General features: G+C 53.0%; 3 protein-coding genes across 5 annotated transcripts; all 3 read right to left on the reverse strand.

Moving 5' to 3' along the window:
- Positions 1 to 3,497: 3,497 nt before the first annotated feature.
- On the reverse strand, positions 3,498 to 9,599 carry LOC148112325 (cytochrome P450 2A13-like). The gene is made up of 9 exons (XM_087876438.1): positions 8,879 to 9,599; positions 7,829 to 7,991; positions 7,407 to 7,556; positions 6,860 to 7,020; positions 6,400 to 6,576; positions 5,836 to 5,977; positions 5,415 to 5,602; positions 5,120 to 5,261; positions 3,498 to 4,807 (listed from the first exon to the last, which is right to left on the reverse strand). Exons 1-9 carry the CDS (start codon positions 9,056 to 9,058, stop codon positions 4,626 to 4,628), a joined length of 1,485 nt encoding a protein of 494 aa, XP_087732564.1. The 5' UTR covers positions 9,059 to 9,599; the 3' UTR covers positions 3,498 to 4,625.
- A 1,919-nt stretch (positions 9,600 to 11,518) lies between these two features.
- Positions 11,519 to 18,281, reverse strand: LOC148112326 (cytochrome P450 2A13-like). Its single transcript, XM_087876437.1, has 9 exons — positions 18,057 to 18,281; positions 16,641 to 16,803; positions 16,167 to 16,316; positions 15,123 to 15,283; positions 14,613 to 14,789; positions 13,151 to 13,292; positions 12,730 to 12,917; positions 12,435 to 12,576; positions 11,519 to 12,121 (listed from the first exon to the last, which is right to left on the reverse strand). The coding sequence occupies exons 1-9, from the start codon at positions 18,234 to 18,236 to the stop codon at positions 11,940 to 11,942; spliced, it is 1,485 nt and encodes a 494-aa protein (XP_087732563.1). The 5' UTR covers positions 18,237 to 18,281; the 3' UTR covers positions 11,519 to 11,939.
- A 2,103-nt stretch (positions 18,282 to 20,384) lies between these two features.
- Positions 20,385 to 24,704, reverse strand: LOC117677841 (cytochrome P450 2A5-like). 3 transcript variants are annotated; one of them, XM_087876370.1, is made up of 5 exons: positions 23,264 to 24,704; positions 22,057 to 22,244; positions 21,768 to 21,909; positions 21,330 to 21,453; positions 20,385 to 21,044 (listed from the first exon to the last, which is right to left on the reverse strand). In XM_087876370.1, exons 2-5 carry the CDS (start codon positions 22,189 to 22,191, stop codon positions 20,900 to 20,902), a joined length of 546 nt encoding a protein of 181 aa, XP_087732496.1. In that variant the 5' UTR covers positions 22,192 to 22,244; positions 23,264 to 24,704; the 3' UTR covers positions 20,385 to 20,899. The 3 variants fall into 3 exon arrangements, with proteins under 3 accessions (XP_087732496.1, XP_087732494.1, XP_087732495.1); XM_087876368.1 differs by lacking the exon at positions 23,264 to 24,704 and adding an exon at positions 22,751 to 23,176; XM_087876369.1 differs by lacking the exon at positions 23,264 to 24,704 and adding an exon at positions 22,751 to 23,172 and having other exon boundaries at positions 20,907 to 21,453.
- Between the last annotated feature and the right edge of the window lie 15 nt (positions 24,705 to 24,719).

Consider the following 24,719-nt stretch of genomic DNA (forward strand, 5'->3'; position numbering starts at 1 on the left):
CTGGAGGCCACCTGCTGGGAAGGGGGGATGGAAAGGAGTCGGGAGATGCACAGGCGATGGGCAGGCGATGCCCGTGTCCCCCTGTGCAACTTCGCCCTCCACAAGTGATGTGCGTAGGTGACGAGGCAAGGGGAAAATACCACCTCGATTCTCCCAGAGTGGAATTGGCTGGAGCCAGTTCAAAGTTCCTGTAATTCTTGTCCCGGATCACTGGACTGTCCAAAAGCCTGAGCAGGTGGCTCTTTGTGCCCGCTTTGGTCCAAGCCAAGAAGAACTCTTTGATGAATATACATGAGTTTCAAAGAGAGCAGTGAGAGCAGGCGCTCATTGCAAAGGAATCCCAGCTGCTCTTTTCCCAGGTAGCCTGGAAAGAATTCTTAAGGGTGAACCTTTCAACGTCGACAGGGTCGGTCACATCACAGTCAGTGTGAATCCAAGCAACAGTTGCACACCCTGCCAATATTCCTAGCCAGTCCTGGCAATTCTGGTAAAAGTCTCTGAATCACACCTAACCACTGTCGGGGGGAGCCCTGCCTTTCCTAACAAGGATCCCTCTGTGCCTTTCAACCACCCTTTGCAAAATCCCTTTGTGGGCCATTTGCTGCTGCCCAGGTGGAGATCTCAGTGGGGCCCTTGGAGGGCAGCGGAGGGGCAGGAAAGGGAGATGATGTGCGTGATGGAGGTGCAGAAGAGAATTTCCAGCCCCCCATTGTGGAGGTTGCAAGGCATCTACTGTGGATCCCAGCTTCCACTAGACGAGCAGTGTTGGGGGATCCCCAGTGCCAGACATTTTGGGGCAGCCCAGAGGAGATGCGAATGAAACATGGGGAAAGGGCAGACCGGCTCTTTGCATCGAATGGCACCAGCCTCAAGCTCCACGTCTGCCTGTTGGCACAGGAACCTTCCATTTCACCTCCGCTTCCATTTTAGGTTGGCAAAGAATGTTTATTTAACAGTCAACATACAGAGGAGATGTTACAAGACAGAAACTCACGTGAGTTGGCAACTTCAGAGGAGAGAGGCAGGATTGAACTAGACCTCTTCTCCAAAGCCCCTGAAGGCAGGACAAGAAGCAACGGATGGAAACTAATCAAGGAGAAAACCTGGAACTAAAGAGAGTTCCCTAACAGCGAGGACAATTCATCAGTGGAACAGCTTCCCTCCAGAAGTTGTGGGTGCTCCATCCCTGGAGGTTTTGAAGAAGAGCTTGGACAGCCGCTGAAATGGCACAGGGTCTCTTGCCTGAGCAGGACTAGAAAACCTCCCGTGTCCTTTCCACCTCTCTTATTCTGTCTCTGCCCCTTTGCCCATCCCAGAGATCGACCTGCCCAAAGCATTAAGCACGCCAACCAAAAGACGGAAGGAACGAGGCTCCTGGGAGGACTGTGGGAGTGGTGGGCATCCCAGGAAACTTTTCCCAGCTCAGTCAAGCTTCTTCTCTAGTCCCGGCTACTTTTGATGGTGAACGTTTCTAGGTTCAACAGCACCTTCAGCAAACAGAGCACCTTCAGAGTGTGATGAAAATGGGGGAGACCAAGACACCACAGCTGAAGTCTCCCCCCACCTGAAGCCAAGTGGCCAGAGCTGCTGGAGGAAAGGGCACAGAGGTTGGGGTACAGGAGCAGGAACCAGAATGCAATACAGGGGACGGGGTGCCCTTAGGTCCCAGGCTCTCTGGAGATGGAGAGGCAGCTGTGGTGACCTCAGGGAGAGAGCCATGTCCTTAGAGGGCATCTCCTGGACCTAGAAGGTCACCAGGAAGGAATTGGCATAGTGGGGAGAGATGGGAAAGGAACGTTGCAAAGGCTCCAGAGGGCCCCTCACTCAGCGGGGGATGACAGAGAACTTATAGATCCATGGGATAGTTGCCAACCCCACCAACATTGGGGAGAGGTTGATGTCTTCAGGGGGCACAGCTGACTTGAAGCGAAAATGCCGCAGGATGCTGGTGAGGAAGAGGAAGAGCTCAGCACGGGCCAGATGTTCTCTGAAGCAGTAGCGCTTTCCTACAAAAGACCAGAGCAGAGAGGCCAGTGGGCAGGAGGACCCCCTGGCTGCCTCCCTAATGGGGCCTGAGAGGGTCCTTCCTTTGAGGATGCAACAGAGGAGTTGGGGGATCCCTTCTGCGGCCTCTGAATCTCTTCCCAATTTCGCTTTGTGACTCTAACTCATAACTGTATCCAAGTAGAATGAGCCAGGATGCAGTTTCTGCAGTTTCTTGATAACTCTCTGCATACCAGGGAGGGGCAGGGAGGAAAAAGGGGTGACCTTTGGGAGATGGTCTTTGGGGGGGTTGTCAGAAGCAACTTTGTGGCTTGAAAAATTTGGGGCTCCATGAGCGCTCCCATGTGACACCTCTCCTGCGCGAGCTGCATTGGCTTCCTGTGGTCTTCCGGGTGTGCTTCAAGGTGTGGGTGACCACCTTTAAAGCGCTCCATGGCTTAGGGCCGGGGTATCTACGAGACCGCCTTCTGCCGCCAATAGCCTCCCACCGGCCAGTTCGCTCGCACAGAGTGGGCCTCCTCAGGGTGCCGTCGGCCAAGTAATGTCGGCTGGCGACCCCCAGGGGGAGAGCCTTCTCTGTGGCGGCACCTGCCCTCTGGAATGACCTACCCCCAGAGATACGCACGATACCAGACCTCCGGACTTTTTGTCAGGCCCTGAAAACTCATCTATTTCATCTAGCCAGGCTGGCTTGACCCCATCCTTGAGGTTTTAAATTTGTAATTGGTTTTAACTGGGTTATTTTAAATTGATGGGAGGCTGGAAACCACCTGCTTGCAAGGGGTGATGGAAAGGAGCCTGGAGATTGCTCGGGATCAGGGATCAGTTAGAGTCTGACCGTTGTAATCTTTCCTTCTGGCTATGGGGGCTGGTGGCACAGTCTTGCCCTGGTTTAGCTCCTTTCTCCAAGGCTGCTCCCATTCCGTGTTGAGACTGAGCAAGAGGTCCAGCCTCGACTACTCCTTTGTGCGGTGCCACAAGGCTCGGCACTTTCTACGCTCCTCTCAGTCCCTTCGTGGTCACCAATTATTCAAAGCTCAAAGCTGGCAAAGAACACGGGAAGAGAGGCTGCTAGAAGACGAAACTCTCCAGTTAATTTTCAGGAGTGTAGCACAGAGGTCGTCTCCCAAAAAGGTAATCTATGAAAATATTGTTCCAGGAGCTTTCATTTACAGGAAAAAGGTGGGTGGGTGTATGCACAAAGGGGAACATACCGTGGAAGAAGGGTGTATATGTGTGTTTGTGTTATTCTGATGATCTGGCAGTTTGTTAAAGTGTTCACTTAAGTGTGTTAATTTCTCCGTCCTCATTTTTGGGCTATTGAATATTGGTTTTTTTATATGCTCCCAGAATAAATTCTATTCTGGGGTTTCCTGTTTGAATTGCTCCTGGCACTGTCTGTCCTTTTGACAGAGATGGCTAGTCTTGCATTTGGTTTTCAATGGCTTTTCGCTACAATGTTTCTCAACTCTTACAAGAAGATCAAATTTAGATTTTTAAAGGGCTTTTTTTAATGGAGGCAAAGCAAGCAAAAAAGAAAAAAAACACATCTGACAGTGATATGAAGCTGCTGGGAGAAACCATCCGGCACCATGGAACGAGATATGCTCAGCCTGCTGGTGATACACCAACTCTCCATCTCCATCCCCAGTGAGCCAAGCGATGCTGTGGTCACCCTCTCTCAGGGCCTGTAAGGGTCTGGATCGGGGACAAGGGCTTCAGCTGAACCCTGGCAAGAGGGAGTGGTCGTGGGTGTCAGGGGCCTCTGGAACTGATGGTTTATCATTATTAACTCTGCCATCTCTGCTGCTCTGTAGGCTGTACAATTCCCGTCCCTGAACAGGTAGCTTTAGTGCCCACTTCAAAAAGGGTTGCCTCTCATTCTCCCCAGAACAGCTGCTGAAAGGGCTACGGAAGTGACAGGATGCCCCCACCGCCTTGCCTGGAACAAGGGAGGAAGAGCTTCCCGTAAGAGAGGAGCAAAAGAGGACGTGGTTTCTCCAGGTGGCAGGACCATGCCAGAACAGCCGCTTCTTTCTCTACCCATGGCCCTCCTTTCCCAGATCAGGGCAGAAGAATCCCAAATTCTGCTCAGGAAGGACGAGGGAAGGATGGACCGGCTCTTGGCATCGATTGGCACCAGCCTCAAACTCCAGCTCTGCCTGCTGGCACAGAACCCTTGAACTTCGTCCCTGCTTCCATTTTAGGTTGGGAAAAAATGTTTATTCATATACGACAAGATCAACATAGAGAGGAGATTTTACAAGCCAGAAACCCGCCTGAGTTGGCAACTTCAAAGGAGAGAGGCGGGACTGAACTAGACTGTCTGAGAAGGGGGAGACCTGAACACCAGCTGAATTCCATGCCCCCCACCCGAAGCCAGCCTGGCCAGAGCTGCTGGAGGAAAGGGCACAGAGGTTGGGGTAGAGGAGCAGGAGCTGGAATGCAGTGCAGGGGACAGGGTGCCCGAAGGTGCCAGGCTCTCTGGAGATGGAGTGGCATCTGCGGTGCCCGCAGCAAGAGAGCCATGTCCTTAGAGGGCATCTCCTGTAGCCAGAGGAAAGTGGTGGTGGTGGGAGATGTAGAAAGGAACGTTGCCAAGGCTCCAGAGGGCCCCTCCCTCAGCGGGGGATGACAGAGAACTCATAGATCTGTGGGATAGTTGCCAACCCCACCAACATTGGGGAGAGGTCGATGTCTTCAGGGGGCACAGCTGACTTGAAGCGGAAATGCTGCAGGATGCTGGTGAGGAAGAGGAAGAGCTCAGCACGGGCCAGATGTTCCCCGAAGCAGTAGCGCTTTCCTGCAAAAGACCAGAGCAGAGAGGCTGGTGGGCAGGAGGACCCCCTGGCTGCCTCCCCAATGGGGCCTGAGAGCGCACATAACTTGCAGTTGCAACAGAGGAGTTGGGGGTCCCTTCTGCGGCTTCTGCATCTCTTTTGAATTTGTGCTTTGTGGAGGAAACTCACAACTGTGGCCAAGATGTGTTTCTGGACCAGCCCTCTGCTTATCGGTCCTCTGCTTATCAGGGAGGAAACAGGGTTGACTCTAAGGGGCTTCTATGAGAGGGTTCTCAGAGGCGACTTTCTGGCTTGAGAAATGGGGGGGGGCTCACCAATGGAGAAGGGTATGAAAGCCTCATTCTTCTGGAACTGCCCCTTCTGATCCAGGAAGTGTTGGGGGTCAAACTCCTCAGGTCTTGCAAAATGTTTGGGGTCTCTCATCGCTGTTCCCAACATGGGGAAAACCTCGGTCCCCTGAGGGCAGGAAATAAAGGAAGCATCAATTACTCTGGCTGGGGATGATGGGGTCTATGATTCAACTCATGTGGGAAAAAAGCTACCCTTGAGGAAAACCTTGGAGCAGTAGCTGAAGGATGGGAGCAGGGATATCCTCCTGCCCAAAAATACCTTGGGGATTGTGTACTCTCGTAACTGGACATTTTGGGTGACACGTCGTGCTACCCCCATGGGTATCAGGTCCCCAAATCTCTGTATCTCATGAATCACGGCTTCCGTGTAGGGCATCTGCAGCCTGTCCTCCATGCTGGGAGTCCGATTGACACCAACGACGCGGTCAATCTCCTCGTGGATCTTCTCTGGGGAGAGATCAGAAAGAGGGAGAGGAAGAGCCAGAGGAGGTCCACTTCTGCCCTTCCAGTTCTGACCTGGGGACCCCAGCAGCTTCCTGAGGAGGCAGGAAGGCCACCTAGCATGCAGGAGACCAGGTGACGGGTCTGAATTTCACAAGTAGCTCTCAACTGCTCCTGTTCCAACCACCGCCCTGCTCTCTGGATGATGGGTTTTATTTCTCTGTTGCCATGGAAATCACCTTCCACCTCCGGGTACTTCAGCAGGATCAGAAATCCATAACGCAAAGTGGTGCTGACCGTTTCTGTACCACCAATGAAGAGATTAAGCGTGGTTGCGACCAGTTCCTCCATGGAGAAGAAAGAGTCAGGGGTTTTTTCTTCCTTGGTGGAAGAAAAGGGAATTTTTAAAAATTGATTTGTTTATCTCTCTAGTTCAGCCTATTGGCCATCAGGATTACAACTCCCCTCACCCCTCCACCAGCACAGCCACCATCTTGACTGAAGGTCTGCTTGGGAGTAAGAGTCAAAATTGAATAACTAAGTTGTTCCATCTACTTCTGAATGGCCTCTGTTAAATTAGGGAGAGACATGGAGCTCCAGCTATTTCACAGATTTCCTAATTTGCTGATATCCAAGTTTCTCTAGAAGTTTGGACATCTTGAACCTTGATTAGGCTGACTTTGCTGCCAACACTGGACTTTTGTTTACTTAAACTCTGGATCAATCTCCCAAAGTTTGTATCTGGTCCCATTCAAGTTGGTCTGTGTGTTAATCATCCCATCAGCAAAGTGTCCCCCTTTTACCTGCAACATTTTCACCAGGAAGCAGTCAATGAAATCTCGTGGGGAGTTGGGGTCCAGGGTCTCTTGGTGGGCTTTTGCCTTCTTGGCCACAAATTCCTTCAGCTCTGAAAACATCTTGAAAGACTTTTGCTGTGAGCCAGGGAGGTGTTGCACGATTCCAAAGAAGATGTCCAAGAGCTGCAGGTTGGATGGCAGGTTGAAGAAGGGAGGAAAGGAGGGTTTTTCTTATAGAAGAAGACCCTGGCAAGTGGAGCTGAGGTAGGATGGGGAGGGCTAGGCCTGGGAGTGGAAACTTTCTTCCCCCAAGAGAGTTGTTCCTTCAAGTCCACAGAAGGTCCTCCTCCAATAGCCAGCCATTGACCTTGCAACCTGCCCTTCACACAAACACCCACTCCAGTGCCACGAGATTCAGAACCCCCAGAAATGCCTTCCCCAAGCAGCAGCAGCAGAAGGGGGGTACCTGTCCCTGGGCTGAGGAGGCAAAGCGAAAAATTTCCAGTATCCCAGTCAGCAGAACGAGGAACTCTTGGTCTTCGTAGTCAAAGCGGTTGCCAAAGATGATGGAGCAGATGACGTTGGACACGGAGCGGCTCAGGAAGTAGGTGGGGTCAAAGGGGGCTCCTGGGGGGAGAGAAGCCTTCTAGACCCAAAGCAACCAAGGGGTACACTCCTAGACCCCTTAAAGAAAGAAACAAAGCACCCCAGGCTAAAGCGGGCTCTGGTTGCAGGTCTCCTGGGAGGGATCAGGATCCCTCCTTCAACTGGGCCAGCCTCACCTCTGGGGCCATTGGGGGCCATGCAGAGAAGATTGTGGGGGTCTGGGTGGCAGGAAAGGGAAATCTCCCCTTGGTGGTCTTGGTGCTTTGCAAAGAGCTCGGCTTGGATGGTTTAAGCCAGGTTCTCCTTTTTGATATTGGCCTTCACTGACCCAGTGTGAGCCATTTTCCTTCTTCCACCCATGAATTCCCCCCTTGCCCCACTTCAGGGGGATCCAGAAATCCACCTGCCTTTTGTGCTCCTCAGGGCTTCCAGAAGGAAGTGTACTTCCTCCAGGATAGGCTCTTCGATGGATCTCTTTCCCACCCCAAAATTCCGAAGAGTCGTGATGGTGAACCGTCGCAGATGGATGCATTTTTGCCCGTTGCTGGAGGCAATTCCTGTGGACCAAAAGAGAAAGGGGGAAGGGGTGCTGGGACCCAAAGAAGACCTCCCAGCAGGGGCAGGATTGCCCAGCACTCTAGAGGAAGGTAGTCTTTCTGAGCCCTTCCTTAGAACAGAGAACAGGGAAAGGGGGCTCTCCAGGGGTCTGGAAAGTTGGGTCATGGTGAGGACAACCATCCTTGAGCAACACGCCTCAGTGCAGGGGACCTTAAATACAGCTTCCCCCGCAGCTCCCTTGAGGTCAACCAACACCAATTCTGAACCATACCATAACCCCGGGAGATCCAGTCAAAAGTGCCTTGCTGCCCCCGGTCCTGGAACTCATTCGCCTGGTCCACCAGGGCCTCCTTAATGGCCTCGTAGCCACACAGCACCACGATGCGCCGGGGCCCCAGCTGGAGCGTGTAGACCGGCCCGTACTTTTCGCTCAGCTGCCAGAGAAACCGGGAAAGAGAAGGGGAGAGAATTGGCCGGTGGAACTGAATTGGTCCTCATAAGCATCTTCCCCCGGCTGACCAGATGTGAGCCTGGGCAGAAGCTGCTGGACAGGGAGGGTCTCACTGGGGAAATCCATGGGGTGGGTCTCCTAATGTGGATTATTTGGCAACATGGTTCAACCCCTGGGACCTTCAGATACTGGGGAGGAGGGCTATTTGACCCACTCTAGGTTGAGATCATCATTCCTGGCTATCTCTTAAGGTCCCCTCTGGTTCAGGAGCACTTTCAACCCTCCCCTGTCCCCCGAAATTCTGCCCTCCAGGTGCTCCCAATTTCATTCCTGCCTGGTTGCTGAAAGGGATTGCAGCAGGAAATGTAACACAAGCATGGTGTGTCATTATTAAATATTTATTTTTATTAAAATTAAGATTTAACATATATATGGGTCTATTGTATCTGAGGTGCAACAACTCTCTCTCTCTGTATAAGTATTTAAAAATCAGGTTAAGGACTTGGAGCGAGACATGGAAGGTGACCTGCGTGTGCATGGAGAGGACACAAAAGGTCAAAGCACACCTCTGGCTGTCCAAAAGAAGCAGGAGCCCTTGCAGGAAAGAGAATGGCAGGAACTGTGTTGCTCTCCCTGGGGAATATCTGCCTGCCGGGTGACAAAAGTCAACCAGGACTTGATGGCACTTTATCAACCATCCAAGCAATCCGATTTCTCTTCCTCCATCCAAGGCCCTTTTGGGTGCTGGGCTCTGCCAGCCAGATGGCCTTTGATGCCAGGGAGTCCAAAGCCAGCAATGGCCACGGGAGCTGGTCAGGGGAAAGGCAGGAAGGAGCAGGCGAAAGGGCAGGGGGTTGGGGGAGGCCTTACCTTGATGAGTGAATTGGGCAGATTGTTTCGGTCTATCCAGAGCAGGTTCCCAATCAGAGGGAGGGGCGTTGGTCCAGGGGGCATCTTGCCCCTTCGGTGCATTTGCTGCCAAGAGGAGAGGACCAGGAGGCCAGCCAGGGTGATGGCCAGGAGGAGGGTCCCTGCTCCCAGGAGATCCATGGGGACGGGCAGCTCCAGCACTTCCCAGGGGCTGCCGTGGGGAGAGTGTCAGCCTGATTTTCTGGGCACCTAATATAGGACCCAGAAAGAAATGCAACGCCCACCTCATCATCCAGGTTGTGCAACCACCCAGGTGTCTTCCAAGCCAGGCAGAAGAGCGAAGCCTGCCTAGGGGCATTTCTCCCCTTTCTGAGATTCGGTGTCTCTGGTCCCAGGCCTGTCCGGTCCAGCTGGGCCTCCGTGCACAATGTCTCTGTGTTTCCTTCCAGCCTATAAGGCAGGTCTGCCTCTTCTTATCTTTGTATCTTCTGGTCTCAGCATTGATGCAAATAAAGAGAACCTGCCGCCCATCGGTCCAAGGGGGAGTATCGCTAGGCTTTCGAAGGGGTGGGCATCAGTAAGAGCTGCAGCCAATTGGCGGAAGGGTCTCACTCCCACATGCTTGGAAGTGGGGATGTAAAGAGCCAGGAGATGTGTTAAGGATATTGTTGTTGTGTTACCAACCAGCAGAGTGTAGAGCACAGAGAAACATTGCTGAGAGCAATGAATAAGAGATGTGCAAACTGGTTTATCTAAAGTTTACTTTATAGTGAAAAAACAATCTCATAGTCTTTAAATCAATCCAAGTCTTTGCCAGTTAAATCAGTCCAGTGATATAAAATCTTCTTACCATACAAACAGTAGTTGGTTAGAATAACAAACTCACTCTGGTTCACAAACCACGATGGTATCCAACAATCCATCCAACGATGATAGCACAATGGATAGCACTCCTCACACAATGGTAGCTTATCATCAACTGAATACGTTACAGTACCTTCCTTAAATACGTTCACAACTAATTACAGCATGACTCAGCATTACAATGAATCAGCAGTAGAACTTTAAAGTCACACAATACATATTCATATTAAAGTCACAGAACACATATATTGCCTGGACAACTTGTTAGGCTCAAATCATATCCTAACAAGATGCACCAGCTATAGGCAGGCAATACCCCTGTACTTCTCTCTGCCTCTTTGCCCTCCATAAGCAATATGTGCAGGTGATGAGGCAAGGGGAAAATGCCATCTTATCTGGAAACCCCTCAACATCTCCTGGGGCACATGGTTTCTCCTGGCGATTCTCCCAGGCAGGAATTGGCTGGAGTTCCTGTCTCCGATTGCTGGACTGTCCAAAGGCTCAACAGTGCTGTTGCTGATGGCTACTGAGACATGCTAGGATGCCCGACACCAGGAGGGGACATAAAAGTGGTTTCCCCAGGTGGGCAGGGCAGGTGGAGAAGGCAGAGAGGATGGGCAGGACAGCCATTTCTCTTTCCACCGATGGCCTTCCTCCTTCTTTGCCTTCCTGCTCCCTCGGACCAGGTGGGAGGAGGATGGGTGCTCCAGGGGATAAAACCCGTCCAGCAAGCACAAGGGTGTCGCCAGGGGCAGCTGCTGACCTTTGACCAATGCCCCCCTTTAAGGAAAGGGCCTGTACTTTTGCTCTTTGGGGGCAGAGCATGAAGTAATAGCTGCAGAGGGGGAAGCAGAGCTTAGAGGGAAAAGGCTGGATGGGGATGGAACAGGACCGATGTTGGGTGAGTGGCCAGGAGGTGCCTTTCGTGCCAGCAGACATTTTTGGGGAGGGAGGCAGAGGGAGATCCACATCTGGGTCTAGGGAGGGTGGGCCAATGGGCAGAACACGGGCACTTCTGCAAATACCCACTGACTCCCGCCAAGTGGGACCCCCTTCTTTCCAGGGGAAAGGCAGCTACCGTCCTCCCCAGGGCAGGCACAGCGCTCTTAGGGGCTCTCCAGCTGCTGGGGGGTCCCTGGGAGTGGGGCCCCTTCTGCTCCCCGTTGGCCTGAGCTCCTTTCCATGCAGCAGCATCCAATTCGGAGAAAAGCGGTGACAGTCAACGCAAGAAGACACATCACTTGCTCAGGAAGGCTTGTTCCCGGGTCCCTTGCCTCAATTTCCCTCTTCGTGAATGTGCCATCCAACCCCAAACTGCACCCACTTTTCAGGTTCAGCAGGAAGCTCAGTACACGAGACCACAGGGAAAGCGGGGGTGGGGGGGCTGTTTAATGGTGGGAAGGAGGCTGTGCAGTTGCGTTGAATTACCTCCTGCAGAGAAACAGGTCAAAAGACCTTCTGGAGGTCAAATTCTTGGGAGCTTCTTGTGCCGATTAAAGCAAACCGGAAGCCAAGAGGAACTCTGATTATGGCGTCTGAGCTTCAAGGATTGCAAAAGAATTCCGGAATCCCAGCTGCTCTTTTCCCAGGAAGCCTGGAATGGATTCTTCAATGGAATCTTCAAGGATTCTTTCCCACATCTGGGCAGAAGAATCTCAAATTCTGCTCAGAATGGACGAGGGAAGGACGGGCCAGCTCTTGGCATCGGCTGGCACCAGCCTCAAGCTCCAGCTCTGCCTGCTGGCACAGAACCCTTGAACTTGGCCTCTGCTTCCATTTTAGGTTGGCAAAGAAGGTTTATTCATGTACAAAACAGGTCACCATACAGAGGAGATTTTACAAGCCAGAAACCCGCCTGAGTTGGCAACTTCAAAGGAGAGAGGCGGGACTGAACTAGACTGTCTGAGAAGGGGGAGACCTGAACACCAGCTGAATTCCATGCCCCCCACCCGAAGCCAGCCTGGCCAGAGCTGCTGGAGGAAAGGGCACAGAGGTTGGGGTAGAGGAGCAGGAGCTGGAATGCAGTGCAGGGGACAGGGTGCCCGAAGGTGCCAGGCTCTCTGGAGATGGAGTGGCATCTGCGGTGCCCGCAGCAAGAGAGCCATGTCCTTAGAGGGCATCTCCTGTAGCCAGAGGAAAGTGGTGGTGGTGGGAGATGTAGAAAGGAACGTTGCCAAGGCTCCAGAGGGCCCCTCCCTCAGCGGGGGATGACAGAGAACTCATAGATCTGTGGGATAGTTGCCAACCCCACCAACATTGGGGAGAGGTCGATGTCTTCAGGGGGCACAGCTGACTTGAAGCGGAAATGCTGCAGGATGCTGGTGAGGAAGAGGAAGAGCTCAGCACGGGCCAGATGTTCTCCAAAGCAGTAGCGCTTTCCTGCAAAAGACCAGAGCAGAGAGGCTGGTGGGCAGGAGGACCCCCTGGCTGCCTCCCCAATGGGGCCTGAGAGCACACATAACTTGCAGTTGCAACAGAGGAGTTGGGGGTCCCTTCTGCGGCTTCTGCATCTCTTTTGAATTTGTGCTTTGTGGAGGAAACTCACAACTGTGGCCAAGATGTGTTTCTGGACCAGCCCTCTGCTTATCGGTCCTCTGCTTATCAGGGAGGAAACAGGGTTGACTCTAAGGGGCTTCTATGAGAGGGTTCTCAGAGGCGATTTTCTGGCTTGAGAAATGGGGGGGGGGCTCACCAATGGAGAAGGGTATGAAAGCCTCATTCTTCTGGAACTGCCCCTTCTGATCCAGGAAGTGTTGGGGGTCAAACTCCTCAGGTCTTGCAAAATGTTTGGGGTCTCTCATCGCTGTTCCCAACATGGGGAAAACCTCGGTCCCCTGAGGGCAGGAAATAAAGGAAGCATCAATTACTCTGGCTGGGGATGATGGGGTCTATGATTCAACTCATGTGGGAAAAAAGCTACCCTTGAGGAAAACCTTGGAGCAGTAGCTGAAGGATGGGAGCAGGGATATCCTCCTGCCCAAAAATACCTTGGGGATTGTGTACTCTCGTAACTGGACATTTTGGGTGACACGTCGTGCTACCCCCATGGGTATCAGGTCCCCAAATCTCTGTATCTCATGAATCACGGCTTCCGTGTAGGGCATCTGCAGCCTGTCCTCCATGCTGGGAGTCCGATTGACACCAACGACGCGGTCAATCTCCTCATGGATCTTCTCTGGGGAGAGATCAGAAAGAGGGAGAGGAAGAGCCAGAGGAGGTCCACTTCTGCCCTTCCAGTTCTGACCTGGGGACCCCAGCAGCTTCCTGAGGAGGCAGGAAGGCCACCTAGCATGCAGGAGATCAGGTGACGGGTCTGAATTTCACAAGTAGCTCTCAACTGCTCCTGTTCCAACCACCGCCCTGCTCTCTGGATGATGGGTTTTATTTCTCTGTTGCCATGGAAATCACCTTCCACCTCCGGGTACTTCAGCAGGATCAGGAATCCATAACGCAAAGTGGTGCTGACCGTTTCCGTACCACCGATGAAGATGTTAAGCGTGGTTGCGACCAGTTCCTCCATGGAGAAGAAAGAGTCAGGTTTGTTTTCTTCCTTGGTGGAAGAAAAGGGAATTTTAAAATCAAAAGATGTGGAGCTCCAAGTATTTCACAGCTCTCCTTATTTGCTGATGTCAGAGCTTCTCTAGAAGTCTGGACACCCCAAACTTTGATGCGGCTGACTTTGCTGTCCCACACTGGTTTTTTGTTGATTTGAACTGTGGACCTTACACACCTTACACACTTGTCTGCTTGTTTGGGCTTTCTGGGGCAGTCCCTTTCAAAAGATCCTTGGATGGAGAATCTCTCAAAGGTCAACATACATTATCGTCCAGTCTCCAACCTTCGCTTTGTGGCGAAGGTTGTTGAGAGTGTGATGGCGCAACAGCTTCCCCAGTACCTGGATGAAATGGTTTACCTAGATCCGTTCCAGTCAGGCTTCAGGCCTGGGTACAGCACGGAAACGGCATTGGTCGCGTTGGTTGATGATCTCTGGAGGGCTCGAGACAGGGGTTGTTCCTCTGTCCTGGTCCTATTAGACCTCTTAGCAGCTTTTGATACCATCAACCATGGTATCATGCTGCGCCGGTTGGAAGAGTGGGGGGCGGTGATTCTCCTCCTTTCTCTCTGACCCATCGCAGTCTGTGTTGGCAGGGGGGCAGAGGTCGACCCCGACGCGCCTTGTATGTGGGGTGCCACAGGGGTCGGTCCTCTTGCCCCTTCTGTTCAACATTTATATGAAGCCACTGGGTGAGATCATCTGTGGTTTCGGGGTGAAGTACCATCAGTACGCTGATGATACTCAGCTGTACATCTCCACCCCGGACCACCCCAGTGATGCCCTGGAAGTGATGTCCTGGTGCCTGGAGGCTGTGCGGATATGGATGGGGAGAAACAGACTCAGGCTCAACCCATCCAAGACTGAGTGACTGTGGTTTCCAGCGTCTCAATATAGTCAATTGGTGCCATACGGAGGATCCCGGACTTACGCACTTTCCGCCATGCCCTCAACACCTTTTATTTCAACAGGCTGGCCTGGCCTAACCTCCTTTTTAATTGTTAATTTTAAATTTGTTTTAAAACAATAGGGGTGTTTTAAATTGTTTGGGCCAAATTATTTAATGTGCTTTTACATTGTTTTTTAAATTTTGTATTATGTGTGTTTTATCTTTTGGCTGTTCACCGCCCTGAGTCCTTCGGGAGTAGGGCGGTATATAAATTCAAAATCAAATAAAGTAAAGTAAAGTTAAGTAAAGTATCTGGTGCCATTCGAGTTGCCAATAAAGGAAGAAACCAACCAAGTTCAGAGAGCATCTGAGTTGGGCTGAGTGTATTTCTCTGTGTGTTTATCATCCCATCAAGCCCCCCCTTCTACCTGCTGCATTTTCATCAGGAAGTGGTCAATGAAATCTCGTGGGGAATTGGGGTCCAGGATCTCTTGGTGGGCTTTTGCCTTCTTGGCCACAAATTCTTTCAGCTCTGAAAATCTCTTGAAAACCGTTTGCTGTGTGCCACGGAGGTGTTGCATGATTCCAAAGAAGATGTCCAAGAGCTGCGGGTTGGGTGGCAGTTTGGAGAAGGGAAGAAAAGAAGGTTTTACTGGTAGAAGATGACCCTGGCAGGTGTAGCTAAGAGGGGATGGGAGTGGGCAAGGCCTGGGAGGGGGAGGTGAAGGATCCCAGGCAGTAGTGGGTTTCAAATCCCGTCGCTACTGGTTTGCTTGTGGGTGCTTGCATGGGGCACATGTGCATGCGTGCTGCTTCTGCACATGCGCAGAGATGCCTGGGTGGGTCAAGGACTTCAGCCCCAGGGCCTCGATGTTCAGAGCCCTGAATGAACGCCGATGCTTTCCCCAAGCAGAAGCAGCAGAATTGGGGCGGGGTACCTGTCCCTGGGCTGAGGAGCTGAAGCGAAAGATTTCATTCATTGTGGTCAGCAAAGAGAGAAACTCTTGGTCTTCGTAGTCAAAGCGGCTGCCAAAGATGATGGAGCTGATGACGTTGGACACGGAGCGGCTCAGGAAGTAGGTGGGGTCAAAGGGGGCCCCTGGGGGGAGAGAAGCCCTTCTTGATGCTCGTGCAGGCACTGAGGGGTCTGAGGATGGGATTTGCAGACAGAGGACTGTGGTGTCTCCGCCTTGCCAGGCTCAGCCCCTCCTCAAATGCTTCTGGCTTCACCTCTGCCTCCTAGGGAGTAGGGAGGCGTGGGGGGGCACCCTTTGGCAGCTAGAATCCTTGCCAGGAGCTCAAACAGAGCAGTTGATGCTGTGGGCATCCCTGGGCCAGAGAGCGGAAGCCCAGACTCTAGGAAATGGGATGACTTTGGGGGCCCCACCACTGAAACCAGCAGGAAAGTCTGAGCCCCAGCCCTTCCTTTGCAGGCCAAGAGAACAAAAGTGACATGGACTCTGAACCCAGTGGTGGATTAACCAATAAGCAGATTAAGCATGTGGGGCTTGGGGCCCCAGGCCCAAAGGGGGCACCACAAAGCTGAGAAAGAAAAAAACCCCAGTGAAGAGTGGCTTCGTTTGTACAGTATGTACAGAGGAGGGGGGCACCAAGATTTGTCAGTGCTTAGGGCACCTTAATCCACCACTGCCTGAACCGAACCAGGCTGCAGCCGGCTGTGCCAAGGGCTGTGCAGGCTGGTGAAGCCAGAACCAAGGCAAATGGAAATTCTGCCCCCCATAAAGAAAGAAACAAAACACTCCAGGCTAAACCTGAGAGTGTGCTGGGAGGGCGGGGGGGGTCTGCAAAAAGTGGAACCTTCCCTTGGTGGTCTTGGTGCCTTTGACAAAACTTATTGCTTAAGGCAACTTCCCATTTTGGATCGTTGGGCTTCGTTAGCCAAGCATGTGCCATTTTCTCCAGCCCCCCCCCCATGAATTGCCCCCTTGCCCCACTTCTGGGGGCTCTAGAAATCCACCTACCTTTTGTGCCCCTCAGGGCTTCCAGCAGGAAATGGGCTTCCTCCAGGATCCGCTCTTCGATGGATCTCTTTCCCAGCCCAAAATTGCGCAGGGTCACGATGGAGAACCGTCGCAGATGGATGGGTTTTTCCCCGTTGCTGAAGGCAACTCCTGCAGATGGAAAGAAAGACAAGGGTGGGGGGAAAGGGGTGTTGGGACACAGAAAGACCCCCCAACAAGCGCAGGACTGCCCAGAGCAAGAAGAGACCCTTCTGAGCCCTTTCTTAGAGGAGAAGCAGCGCAGAGCTCCCTCCCTGGAGGACAGAGAAGGGGGTCTCTCTGGGGGTCTTGAGAGGTGGGTCCTGCTGAGTCAACCCTGAAATGAGGGAGATGGTGCTTGGTGCAAGGGACATCAAATATGGCTTCCCCCACAGATGGCTGCCTAGCAAAATTCGTCATCAAGTTGCTGGGGGGACGCAGAATTTTGGAACACACCGCGGCCCTTGAAGATCCAGTCAAAAGTGCCTTGCTGCCCCCGGTCCCGGAACTCATTCGCCTGGTCCACCAGGGCCTCCTTAATGGCCTCGTAGCCACACAGCACCACGATGCGCCGGGGCCCCAGCTGGAGCGTGTAGACCGGCCCGTACTTTTCGCTCAGCTGCCAGAGAAACCGGGAAAGAGAAGGGGAGAGAATTGGCCGGCGGAACTGAATTGGTCTTCATGAGCATCTTCCCCAACTGGCCAGATGTGACCCTGGGCAGAAGCTGCTGGACAGGGAGGGACTCACTGGGGAAATCTATGGGGTGGGTCTCCTAATGTGGATTATTTGGCAACATGGTTCAACCCCTGGGACCTTCAGATACTGGGGAGGAGGGCTATTTGACCCACTCTAGGTTGATGTTATCATTCCTGGCTAACTCCTAAGGTGCCCTCTGGTTCAGCAGCACTTTCAACCCTCCCAGGGACTCCCCAATTCTGCCCCCAACTTCCTATATGCCTGGTTGCTGAAACGGAATCCAACAGGAAAGAAAGATTGACTTGTATTAAAATTGAGATTTAGCATATACATGGGTCTGTTCTATCCAGGCTGCAATCTCTGTTTCACACAATAAGTGTTGGAAACATCAGGAGGCATCTGGGGGGCCGTTTTCCGAATAAGACATTTACAAAAAGGCAGAAGCTTTCATGAGACCCGTGGGAGAAAATCTCTGCTGGTCTAAATCCACAGGAGACGGAGAGTGCCGCTTTCCCATTGGCCCACTTGCTGAAAAAGCACCTTTGATGGGAGGCAGCTGGGGAACGCTTACTATGCCTTTTCTCCAGATTTGAGGGTGGGGGGGAGTCACTGAGCTTCCCCCTGGTCTTTGGCTCCTCTAGTCTAACACGGCTCTCCTTCATGATTACTAGAGATTCTGCAGTCAGGTTTCTGCCCTCTTCTCAGCATTAGTTTTTGGAAGGACCAGCGCCCACCAGCTGCACCCAACGGGCTCTATGAAGAGACATGGAGGGTGTTTAATGGGAGAGGGCACAATCCTCTGCCCTCTTCCCCCAAGGACCCTGTCCAGTGCACAAAAGGTCACAGCACACCTCTGGCTGTCCAAAAGAAGCAGGAGCCCTTGCAGGGAAGAGAACGGGAGGAGCTGGGTTGCTCTCCCTGGGGAATATCTGCCTGCCGGGTGAGTAAGAGTGAACCAGGACTTGATGGCACCTGATTAACCACCCAAGCAGTCCTCTTCCTCCATCCTAGGTCCTCTGAAGAGGGGACAGGGACTGTCCCACTCAAGCTTTGGGGTCCTGGGCTGGCTGGCCTTCAATGCCAGGGAGTCCAAAGCCAGCAAGGGCCACTGGAGCTGGTCAGGGGAAAGGCAGGAAGGAGCAGGCGAAAGGGCAGGGGGTTGGGGGAGGCCTTACCTTGATGAGTGAATTGGGCAGATTGTTTCGGTCTATCCAGAGCAGGTTCCCAATCAGAGGGAGGGGCGTCGGTCCAGGGGGCATCTTGCCCCTTCGGTGCATTTGCTGCCAAGAGGAGAGGACCAGGAGGCCAGCCAGGGCGATGGCCAGGAGGAGGGTCCCTGCTCCCAGGAGATCCATGGGGACGGGCAGCTCCAGCACTTCCCAGGGGCTGCCGTGGGGAGAGTGTCAGCCTGGCTTTCCAGGCAACTAATATAGGACCCAGAAAGAAATGCAACGCCCACCTCATCATCCAGGTTGTGCAACAGCCCAGGTCTCTTCCAAGCCTGGCAGGAGAGTGACGCCTGCCTAGGGCACATTTCTGCCAATTCATATACGGTATATTTAACTTGTAGTTGGAGGCTGCTCAGGAGCCAATAAAGGGGGGGGGTGGCATTACTTCAAGATCTGCCTTAAACAATAGTTGTGTTCTTTAATATCCTCACTTTTCCTTCTAAGCCAAGGGCTGCACCAACTTCAGCAATCACCTGCGTCAAAGACCCAGTATAGTGACCTCCACAAAGTTGTTGCACAGATGATGCAATTTACCATTGCATCATCTGTGCAATGGTAAATGGTGGGGGGAAGAAAGGCAACCTTTGAAGTGGAGTTTTGTTCACCCACCCTGGGCGGAAACCAAAGACCTGAATGTAGGTTTCAGCCAAAGGGTTGAATGGAGTGAGTGGCTGCAGAAGGATCATGAATATTCCGGGCAAGGAGCGTTCATTGATTGGGTGACTGGATTTTGGGTCAACTCCAAGGTGCTTTTAAAGAGGCTTCCCTCCAGAGGTTTTGGGAGCTCCATCAATGGAGGTTTTCAACCCTATGGAACAAACTGCCCCCAGATATACGAAGGATCCCCGACCTCCGCGCCTTCCGTCGTGCTCTGAAGACCCTATTATTTCATCAAGCCGGTCTGACAGAACAATGATTTTATTGGGTTTTTAACGGGGTTTTAGAATGGTTTTTAGTTTTGGGGTTTTTAATTACAGCCAAATGATTGAATTATTTTAAATGGTTTTTAATTCTGTGTTGTTACTATTTTATTATGGCTGTACACTGCCCTGAGTTCTTCGGGAGAAGGGCGGTATAAAAATGCAATAAAATAAAATAAAATAAATAAATAAATTTCAAGAAGAGATTGGACAGCCATTTGTCTGAAATAGTACAGGGTCTCCTGCCTGAGCTGGGTTTGGACCAGCTGACCCCCAAAGTCCCTTTCGACTCAGTTATCCTGTTATCCTCTTATTCTGGCAGCCCAGCGGTCTGGGGGGAATGACCAATCGGCCTCTGCCGGGCAGGGAGGGACCAGGCACTGCGGCCAATGGCAATTCGGGCTGCCACTCATTCAGGGCAAGGAGAGGCTGGAGGCCACCTGCTGGGAAGGGGGGATGGAAAGGAGTCGGGAGATGCACAGGCGATGGGCAGGCGATGCCCGTGTCCCCCTGTGCAACTTCGCCCTCCACAAGTGATGTGCGTAGGTGACGAGGCAAGGGGAAAATACCACCTCGATTCTCCCAGAGTGGAATTGGCTGGAGCCAGTTCAAAGTTCCTGTAATTCTTGTCCCGGATCACTGGACTGTCCAAAAGCCTGAGCAGGTGGCTCTTTGTGCCCGCTTTGGTCCAAGCCAAGAAGAACTCTTTGATGAATATACATGAGTTTCAAAGAGAGCAGTGAGAGCAGGCGCTCATTGCAAAGGAATCCCAGCTGCTCTTTTCCCAGGTAGCCTGGAAAGAATTCTTAAGGGTGAACCTTTCACACGTCGACAGGGTCGGTCACATCACAGTCAGTGTGAATCCAAGCAACAGTTGCACACCCTGCCAATATTCCTAGCCAGTCCTGGCAATTCTGGTAAAAGTCTCTGAATCACACCTAACCACTGTCGGGGGGAGCCCTGCCTTTCCTAACAAGGATCCCTCTGTGCCTTTCAACCACCCTTTGCAAAATCCCTTTGTGGGCCATTTGCTGCTGCCCAGGTGGAGATCTCAGTGGGGCCCTTGGAGGGCAGCGGAGGGGCAGGAAAGGGAGATGATGTGCGTGATGGAGGTGCAGAAGAGAATTTCCAGCCCCCCATTGTGGAGGTTGCAAGGCATCTACTGTGGATCCCAGCTTCCACTAGACGAGCAGTGTTGGGGGATCCCCAGTGCCAGACATTTTGGGGCAGCCCAGAGGAGATGCGAATGAAACATGGGGAAAGGGCAGACCGGCTCTTTGCATCGAATGGCACCAGCCTCAAGCTCCACGTCTGCCTGTTGGCACAGGAACCTTCCATTTCACCTCCGCTTCCATTTTAGGTTGGCAAAGAATGTTTATTTAACAGTCAACATACAGAGGAGATGTTACAAGACAGAAACTCACGTGAGTTGGCAACTTCAGAGGAGAGAGGCAGGATTGAACTAGACCTCTTCTCCAAAGCCCCTGAAGGCAGGACAAGAAGCAACGGATGGAAACTAATCAAGGAGAAAACCTGGAACTAAAGAGAGTTCCCTAACAGCGAGGACAATTCATCAGTGGAACAGCTTCCCTCCAGAAGTTGTGGGTGCTCCATCCCTGGAGGTTTTGAAGAAGAGCTTGGACAGCCGCTGAAATGGCACAGGGTCTCTTGCCTGAGCAGGACTAGAAAACCTCCCGTGTCCTTTCCACCTCTCTTATTCTGTCTCTGCCCCTTTGCCCATCCCAGAGATCGACCTGCCCAAAGCATTAAGCACGCCAACCAAAAGACGGAAGGAACGAGGCTCCTGGGAGGACTGTGGGAGTGGTGGGCATCCCAGGAAACTTTTCCCAGCTCAGTCAAGCTTCTTCTCTAGTCCCGGCTACTTTTGATGGTGAACGTTTCTAGGTTCAACAGCACCTTCAGCAAACAGAGCACCTTCAGAGTGTGATGAAAATGGGGGAGACCAAGACACCACAGCTGAAGTCTCCCCCCACCTGAAGCCAAGTGGCCAGAGCTGCTGGAGGAAAGGGCACAGAGGTTGGGGTACAGGAGCAGGAACCAGAATGCAATACAGGGGACGGGGTGCCCTTAGGTCCCAGGCTCTCTGGAGATGGAGAGGCAGCTGTGGTGACCTCAGGGAGAGAGCCATGTCCTTAGAGGGCATCTCCTGCAGCCAGAGGAAAGTGGTGGTGGTGGGAGATGTAGAAAGGAACGTTGCCAAGGCTCCAGAGGGCCCCTCCCTCAGCGGGGGATGACAGAGAACTCATAGGTCCGTGGGATAGTTGCAAAGCCCACTAACATTGGGGAGAGGTCGATGTCTTCAGGGGGCACAGCTGACTTGAAGCGGAAATGCTGCAGGATGCTGGTGAGGAAGAGGAAGAGCTCAGCACGGGCCAGATGTTCCCCGAAGCAGTAGCGCTTTCCTGCAAAAGACCAGAGCAGAGAGGCTGGTGGGCAGGAGGACCCCCTGGCTGCCTCCCCAATGGGGCCTGAGAGCGCACATAACTTGCAGTTGCAACAGAGGAGTTGGGGGTCCCTTCTGCGGCTTCTGCATCTCTTTTGAATTTGTGCTTTGTGGAGGAAACTCACAACTGTGGCCAAGATGTGTTTCTGGACCAGCCCTCTGCTTATCGGTCCTCTGCTTATCAGGGAGGAAACAGGGTTGACTCTAAGGGGCTTCTATGAGAGGGTTCTCAGAGGCGATTTTCTGGCTTGAGAAATGGAGGGGGGGGCTCACCAATGGAGAAGGGTATGAAAGCCTCATTCTTCTGGAACTGCCCCTTCTGATCCAGGAAGTGTTGAGGGTCAAACTCCTCAGGTCTTGCAAAATGTTTGGGGTCTCTCATCGCTGTTCCCAACATGGGGAAAATTTCGGTCCCCTGAGGGCAGGAAATAAAGGAAGCATCAATTACTCTGGCTGGGGATAATGGGAGGCATGATCCAATTGAGGTGGAAGACAGGCACCCTGGAGGACTACCTTGGAGTGGTAGCTGAAGGATGGGAGCAGAGATATCCCCCCTTAATACCTTGGGAATTGTGTAGCCCCGTAACTGCACATCTCGGGTGACCCGGCGTGGCAGTCCCAGGGGGACAATGTCCCCAAATCTCTGTATCTCATGAATCACGGCTTCCGTGTAGGGCATCTGCAGCCTGTCCTCCATGCTGGGAGTCCGATCGACACCAACGACGTAGTCAATCTCCTCGTGGATCTTCTCTGGGGAGAGATCAGAAAGAGGGAGGGTTAGGGTTAGGGTTATGGCCCAGAGCCTGGACCATACCGTGGCCCTGGAATATCCAGTCAAAAGTGCCATGCAGTCCCCAGTCCCAGAACTCATTCGCCTGGTCCACCAGGGCCTCCTTAATGGCCTCATAGCCACACAGCACCATGATGCGCCGGGGGGCCAGCTGGAGCATGTAGACCAGCCTGTGCTTTTTGCTCAGCTGCCAGAGAAACCGGGAAAGAGAAGGGGAGAGAATAGGCCAATGGAACTGAATTGGTCCTCAGGAGCATCTTTCCCCGGCTGACCAGGCCTGGGAAGAAGCTGCTGGACAGAGAGGGTCTCACTGGGGAAATCCATGGGGTGGGGCAACTGCTGTGGATTAACTTTATTTGACAACACGGTTCAACCCCTGGAACCCTCAGACACTGGGGAGGGGTCTATTTGACCCACTCTAGTATGAGGTTATCGCTCCTGACTCTTTCTGCTATTTTACACCCACCTGTTTCCCCAAATTCTGCCCCCAGCGGCTCCCAAATTCCTACCAGCCTGGTTCCTGAAAAGGAATCCATCAGGAAAGGAATCAGGAATCCATCAAGCAAGGTGTGGCAATTATGAAAGATTTATTTTTATTAAAATAAAGATTTAAAATATCGGGATCTTCTCTTCCTGGACTACAATTGCTCTCTCTCTTTCTCAAGCTGGGTTGTTCTACTGGGGAATATCTGTCTGCTCGGCAACTAAGAGTCAACAAGTGCTTCATGGCACCTGATCAACCACCAAGCAATCCTCTTCCTCTCTCTCTAGCCTAGGTCCTCTGAAGAGGGGAACCGGGAGAATCCCCTTCAAGCTTTGGGGTGCTGGGCTCTGCCAGCTGGCTGGTCTTTGATGCCAGGGAGTCCAAAGCCAGCAAGGGCCACTTGAGCTGGTCAGGGGAAAGGTAGGAAGGAGCAGGCAGAAGGGCAGGGGGTTGGTGCATAGGGGGCAGGGGGCAGGGGGCAGGAGGAGGCCTTACCTTGATGAGTGAATTGGGCAGGTTGTTTTCGTCTATCCAGAGCAGGTTCTCAATCAGGGGGAGGGGCATGGGTCCAGGGGGCACCTTGCCCCTTCGGTGCATTTGCTGCCAAGAGGAGAGAACCAGGAGGCCAGCCAGGGCGATGACCAGGAGGAGAGTCCCTGCTCCCAGGAGATCCATGGGGATGGGCAGCTACAGCACTTCCCAGGGGCTGCCTAGGGGAGAGTGGCTCTCTAGGGACCTAATATAGGATCCGGAAAGAAATGCAACACCCACCTCATCATCCAGGTTGAGCAACAGCCCAGGTCTCTTCTAAGCCAGGCAGAAGAGCGAAGCCTGCCTAGGGCGTATTTCTCCCCTTTCTGAGATTTGGCGTCTCTGCTCCCAGAGACTGTCCGGTCCAGCTGGGCCTCCATGCCCCCCTTCTGCACAGCCCAGCCAGGGAGATGTGAACTGATCAATCCCCCGAAGAAGCAGAAGAGGAGCAGGTGGTAGCCTGCTCCTCTAGCCACAGAAGGCTGAGGAAGGCTGGGGGAGGACTTGCAGCAAAAGCCCCCGAAGCTCCCAAGATTGCAGGCTGGCGGGGGACATTGCGGAGCTGCCCTCTGGTTGCCCTGAATGCAAGGATGGGTGCATGCCATCTCTGGAGGGCAGCTGTAGGAGTCTCTCCCTCCCCTTTCCTGCATTTATGGGCAAGGAGGCAACTCTGGTGAGGGTTTTGAGGACGGGAGGCACCAAAGGCTGCGATTCAGGGACTGCCAGCATGCAAGGAGCGTTCATGGATGAAGCTTTGGATCAACTGCAAGATCCAGAACTGGCAGCCCAGCAGTCTTGGGGGGCCCATCGCTAGGCCTCTGAAGGGAAAGGCCTGTGGCCAATGGGAGTTGGGTTCCCCCTCCCACATGCTTGGAAGGGGGGATGGAAAGGAACCAAGAGATGCCTCAATGATCGGCGGGCAATGCCCACAGCCCCTCCAGAAGTGATGTGTGCAGTGATGGGGCAAGGGAAAAATGCCATCTTCTCTGGAAACCCCTCCAGACCCCCACAAGCACACGGCTGCTCTTGCGCGGTTCTCCCAGGTGGGAATTGGCTGGAGCTGATCCCAAGGTTGTGCAATTCCTCCCCACCCCCACCCCGACCGTCGGACTGGCCAAAGGCCTGAGCAGGCGGCTCTTTGCACCCGCTGGAGCAAGGGTTCCTCTCACACCCCACAGCGCTACTGCTGATAGGGCTATGGAAATGTCAGGACGCCCCCCCCCTGCTCTGCCTGGGACAAGGGAAGAGGGGCTTCCTGCGCAAAGGAAGGAGGGCTTGTCCAGCTAAGTCAGCCCTAAGGAGGGACCTCTGCACTTCAGTCCCCTGTGGCTTCTCCGTGTTTTGAGGGGTCCAAGAGGACCCCTTAGAGTTTCCCTCTGGGAATCACTCTCCTGGGCTGAAGCTGACCCAAGCAGAGGCC

This window comes from Pantherophis guttatus, chromosome 10, assembly GCF_059756535.1.
Source record: "Pantherophis guttatus breed Tessera chromosome 10, ASM5975653v1, whole genome shotgun sequence".
Taxonomy (NCBI): Eukaryota; Metazoa; Chordata; class Lepidosauria; order Squamata; family Colubridae; genus Pantherophis; species Pantherophis guttatus.

Bases quoted from the DNA above. Each gene is read 5' to 3' on its own strand.
- LOC148112325 (XM_087876438.1), bottom strand. From the start codon at position 9,058: ATGGATCTCCTGGGAGCAGGGACCCTCCTCCTGGCCATCACCCTGGCT. The intron at 7,557-7,828 runs GTATGGTTCAGA...TTTGGTCCACAG, and splicing joins CTGGATCTCCCGGGGTTATG to GAATTGCCTCCAGCAACGGG. The intron at 7,021-7,406 runs GCAGGTGGATTT...CTCTCCCCCCAG, and splicing joins AGCCCTGAGGAGCACAAAAG to GAGCCCCCTTTGACCCCACC.
- LOC148112326 (XM_087876437.1), bottom strand. From the start codon at position 18,236: ATGGATCTCCTGGGAGCAGGGACCCTCCTCCTGGCCATCGCCCTGGCT. The intron at 14,790-15,122 runs GTACCCCGCCCC...CCCAACCCGCAG, and splicing joins GCTCCTCAGCCCAGGGACAG to CTCTTGGACATCTTCTTTGG. The intron at 12,122-12,434 runs GTGAGCCCCCCC...GGTCTTTTGCAG, and splicing joins TTTCATACCCTTCTCCATTG to GAAAGCGCTACTGCTTTGGA.
- LOC117677841 (XM_087876368.1), bottom strand. From the start codon at position 22,820: ATGGATTCCTTTTCAGGAACCAGGCTGGTAGGAATTTGGGAGCCGCTG. The intron at 22,245-22,750 runs GTGGGTGTAAAA...ATCTCTCCCCAG, and splicing joins GGCAGAATTTGGGGAAACAG to AGAAGATCCACGAGGAGATT. The intron at 21,910-22,056 runs GTATTAAGGGGG...TCCTGCCCTCAG, and splicing joins GGGGCTACACAATTCCCAAG to GGGACCGAAATTTTCCCCAT.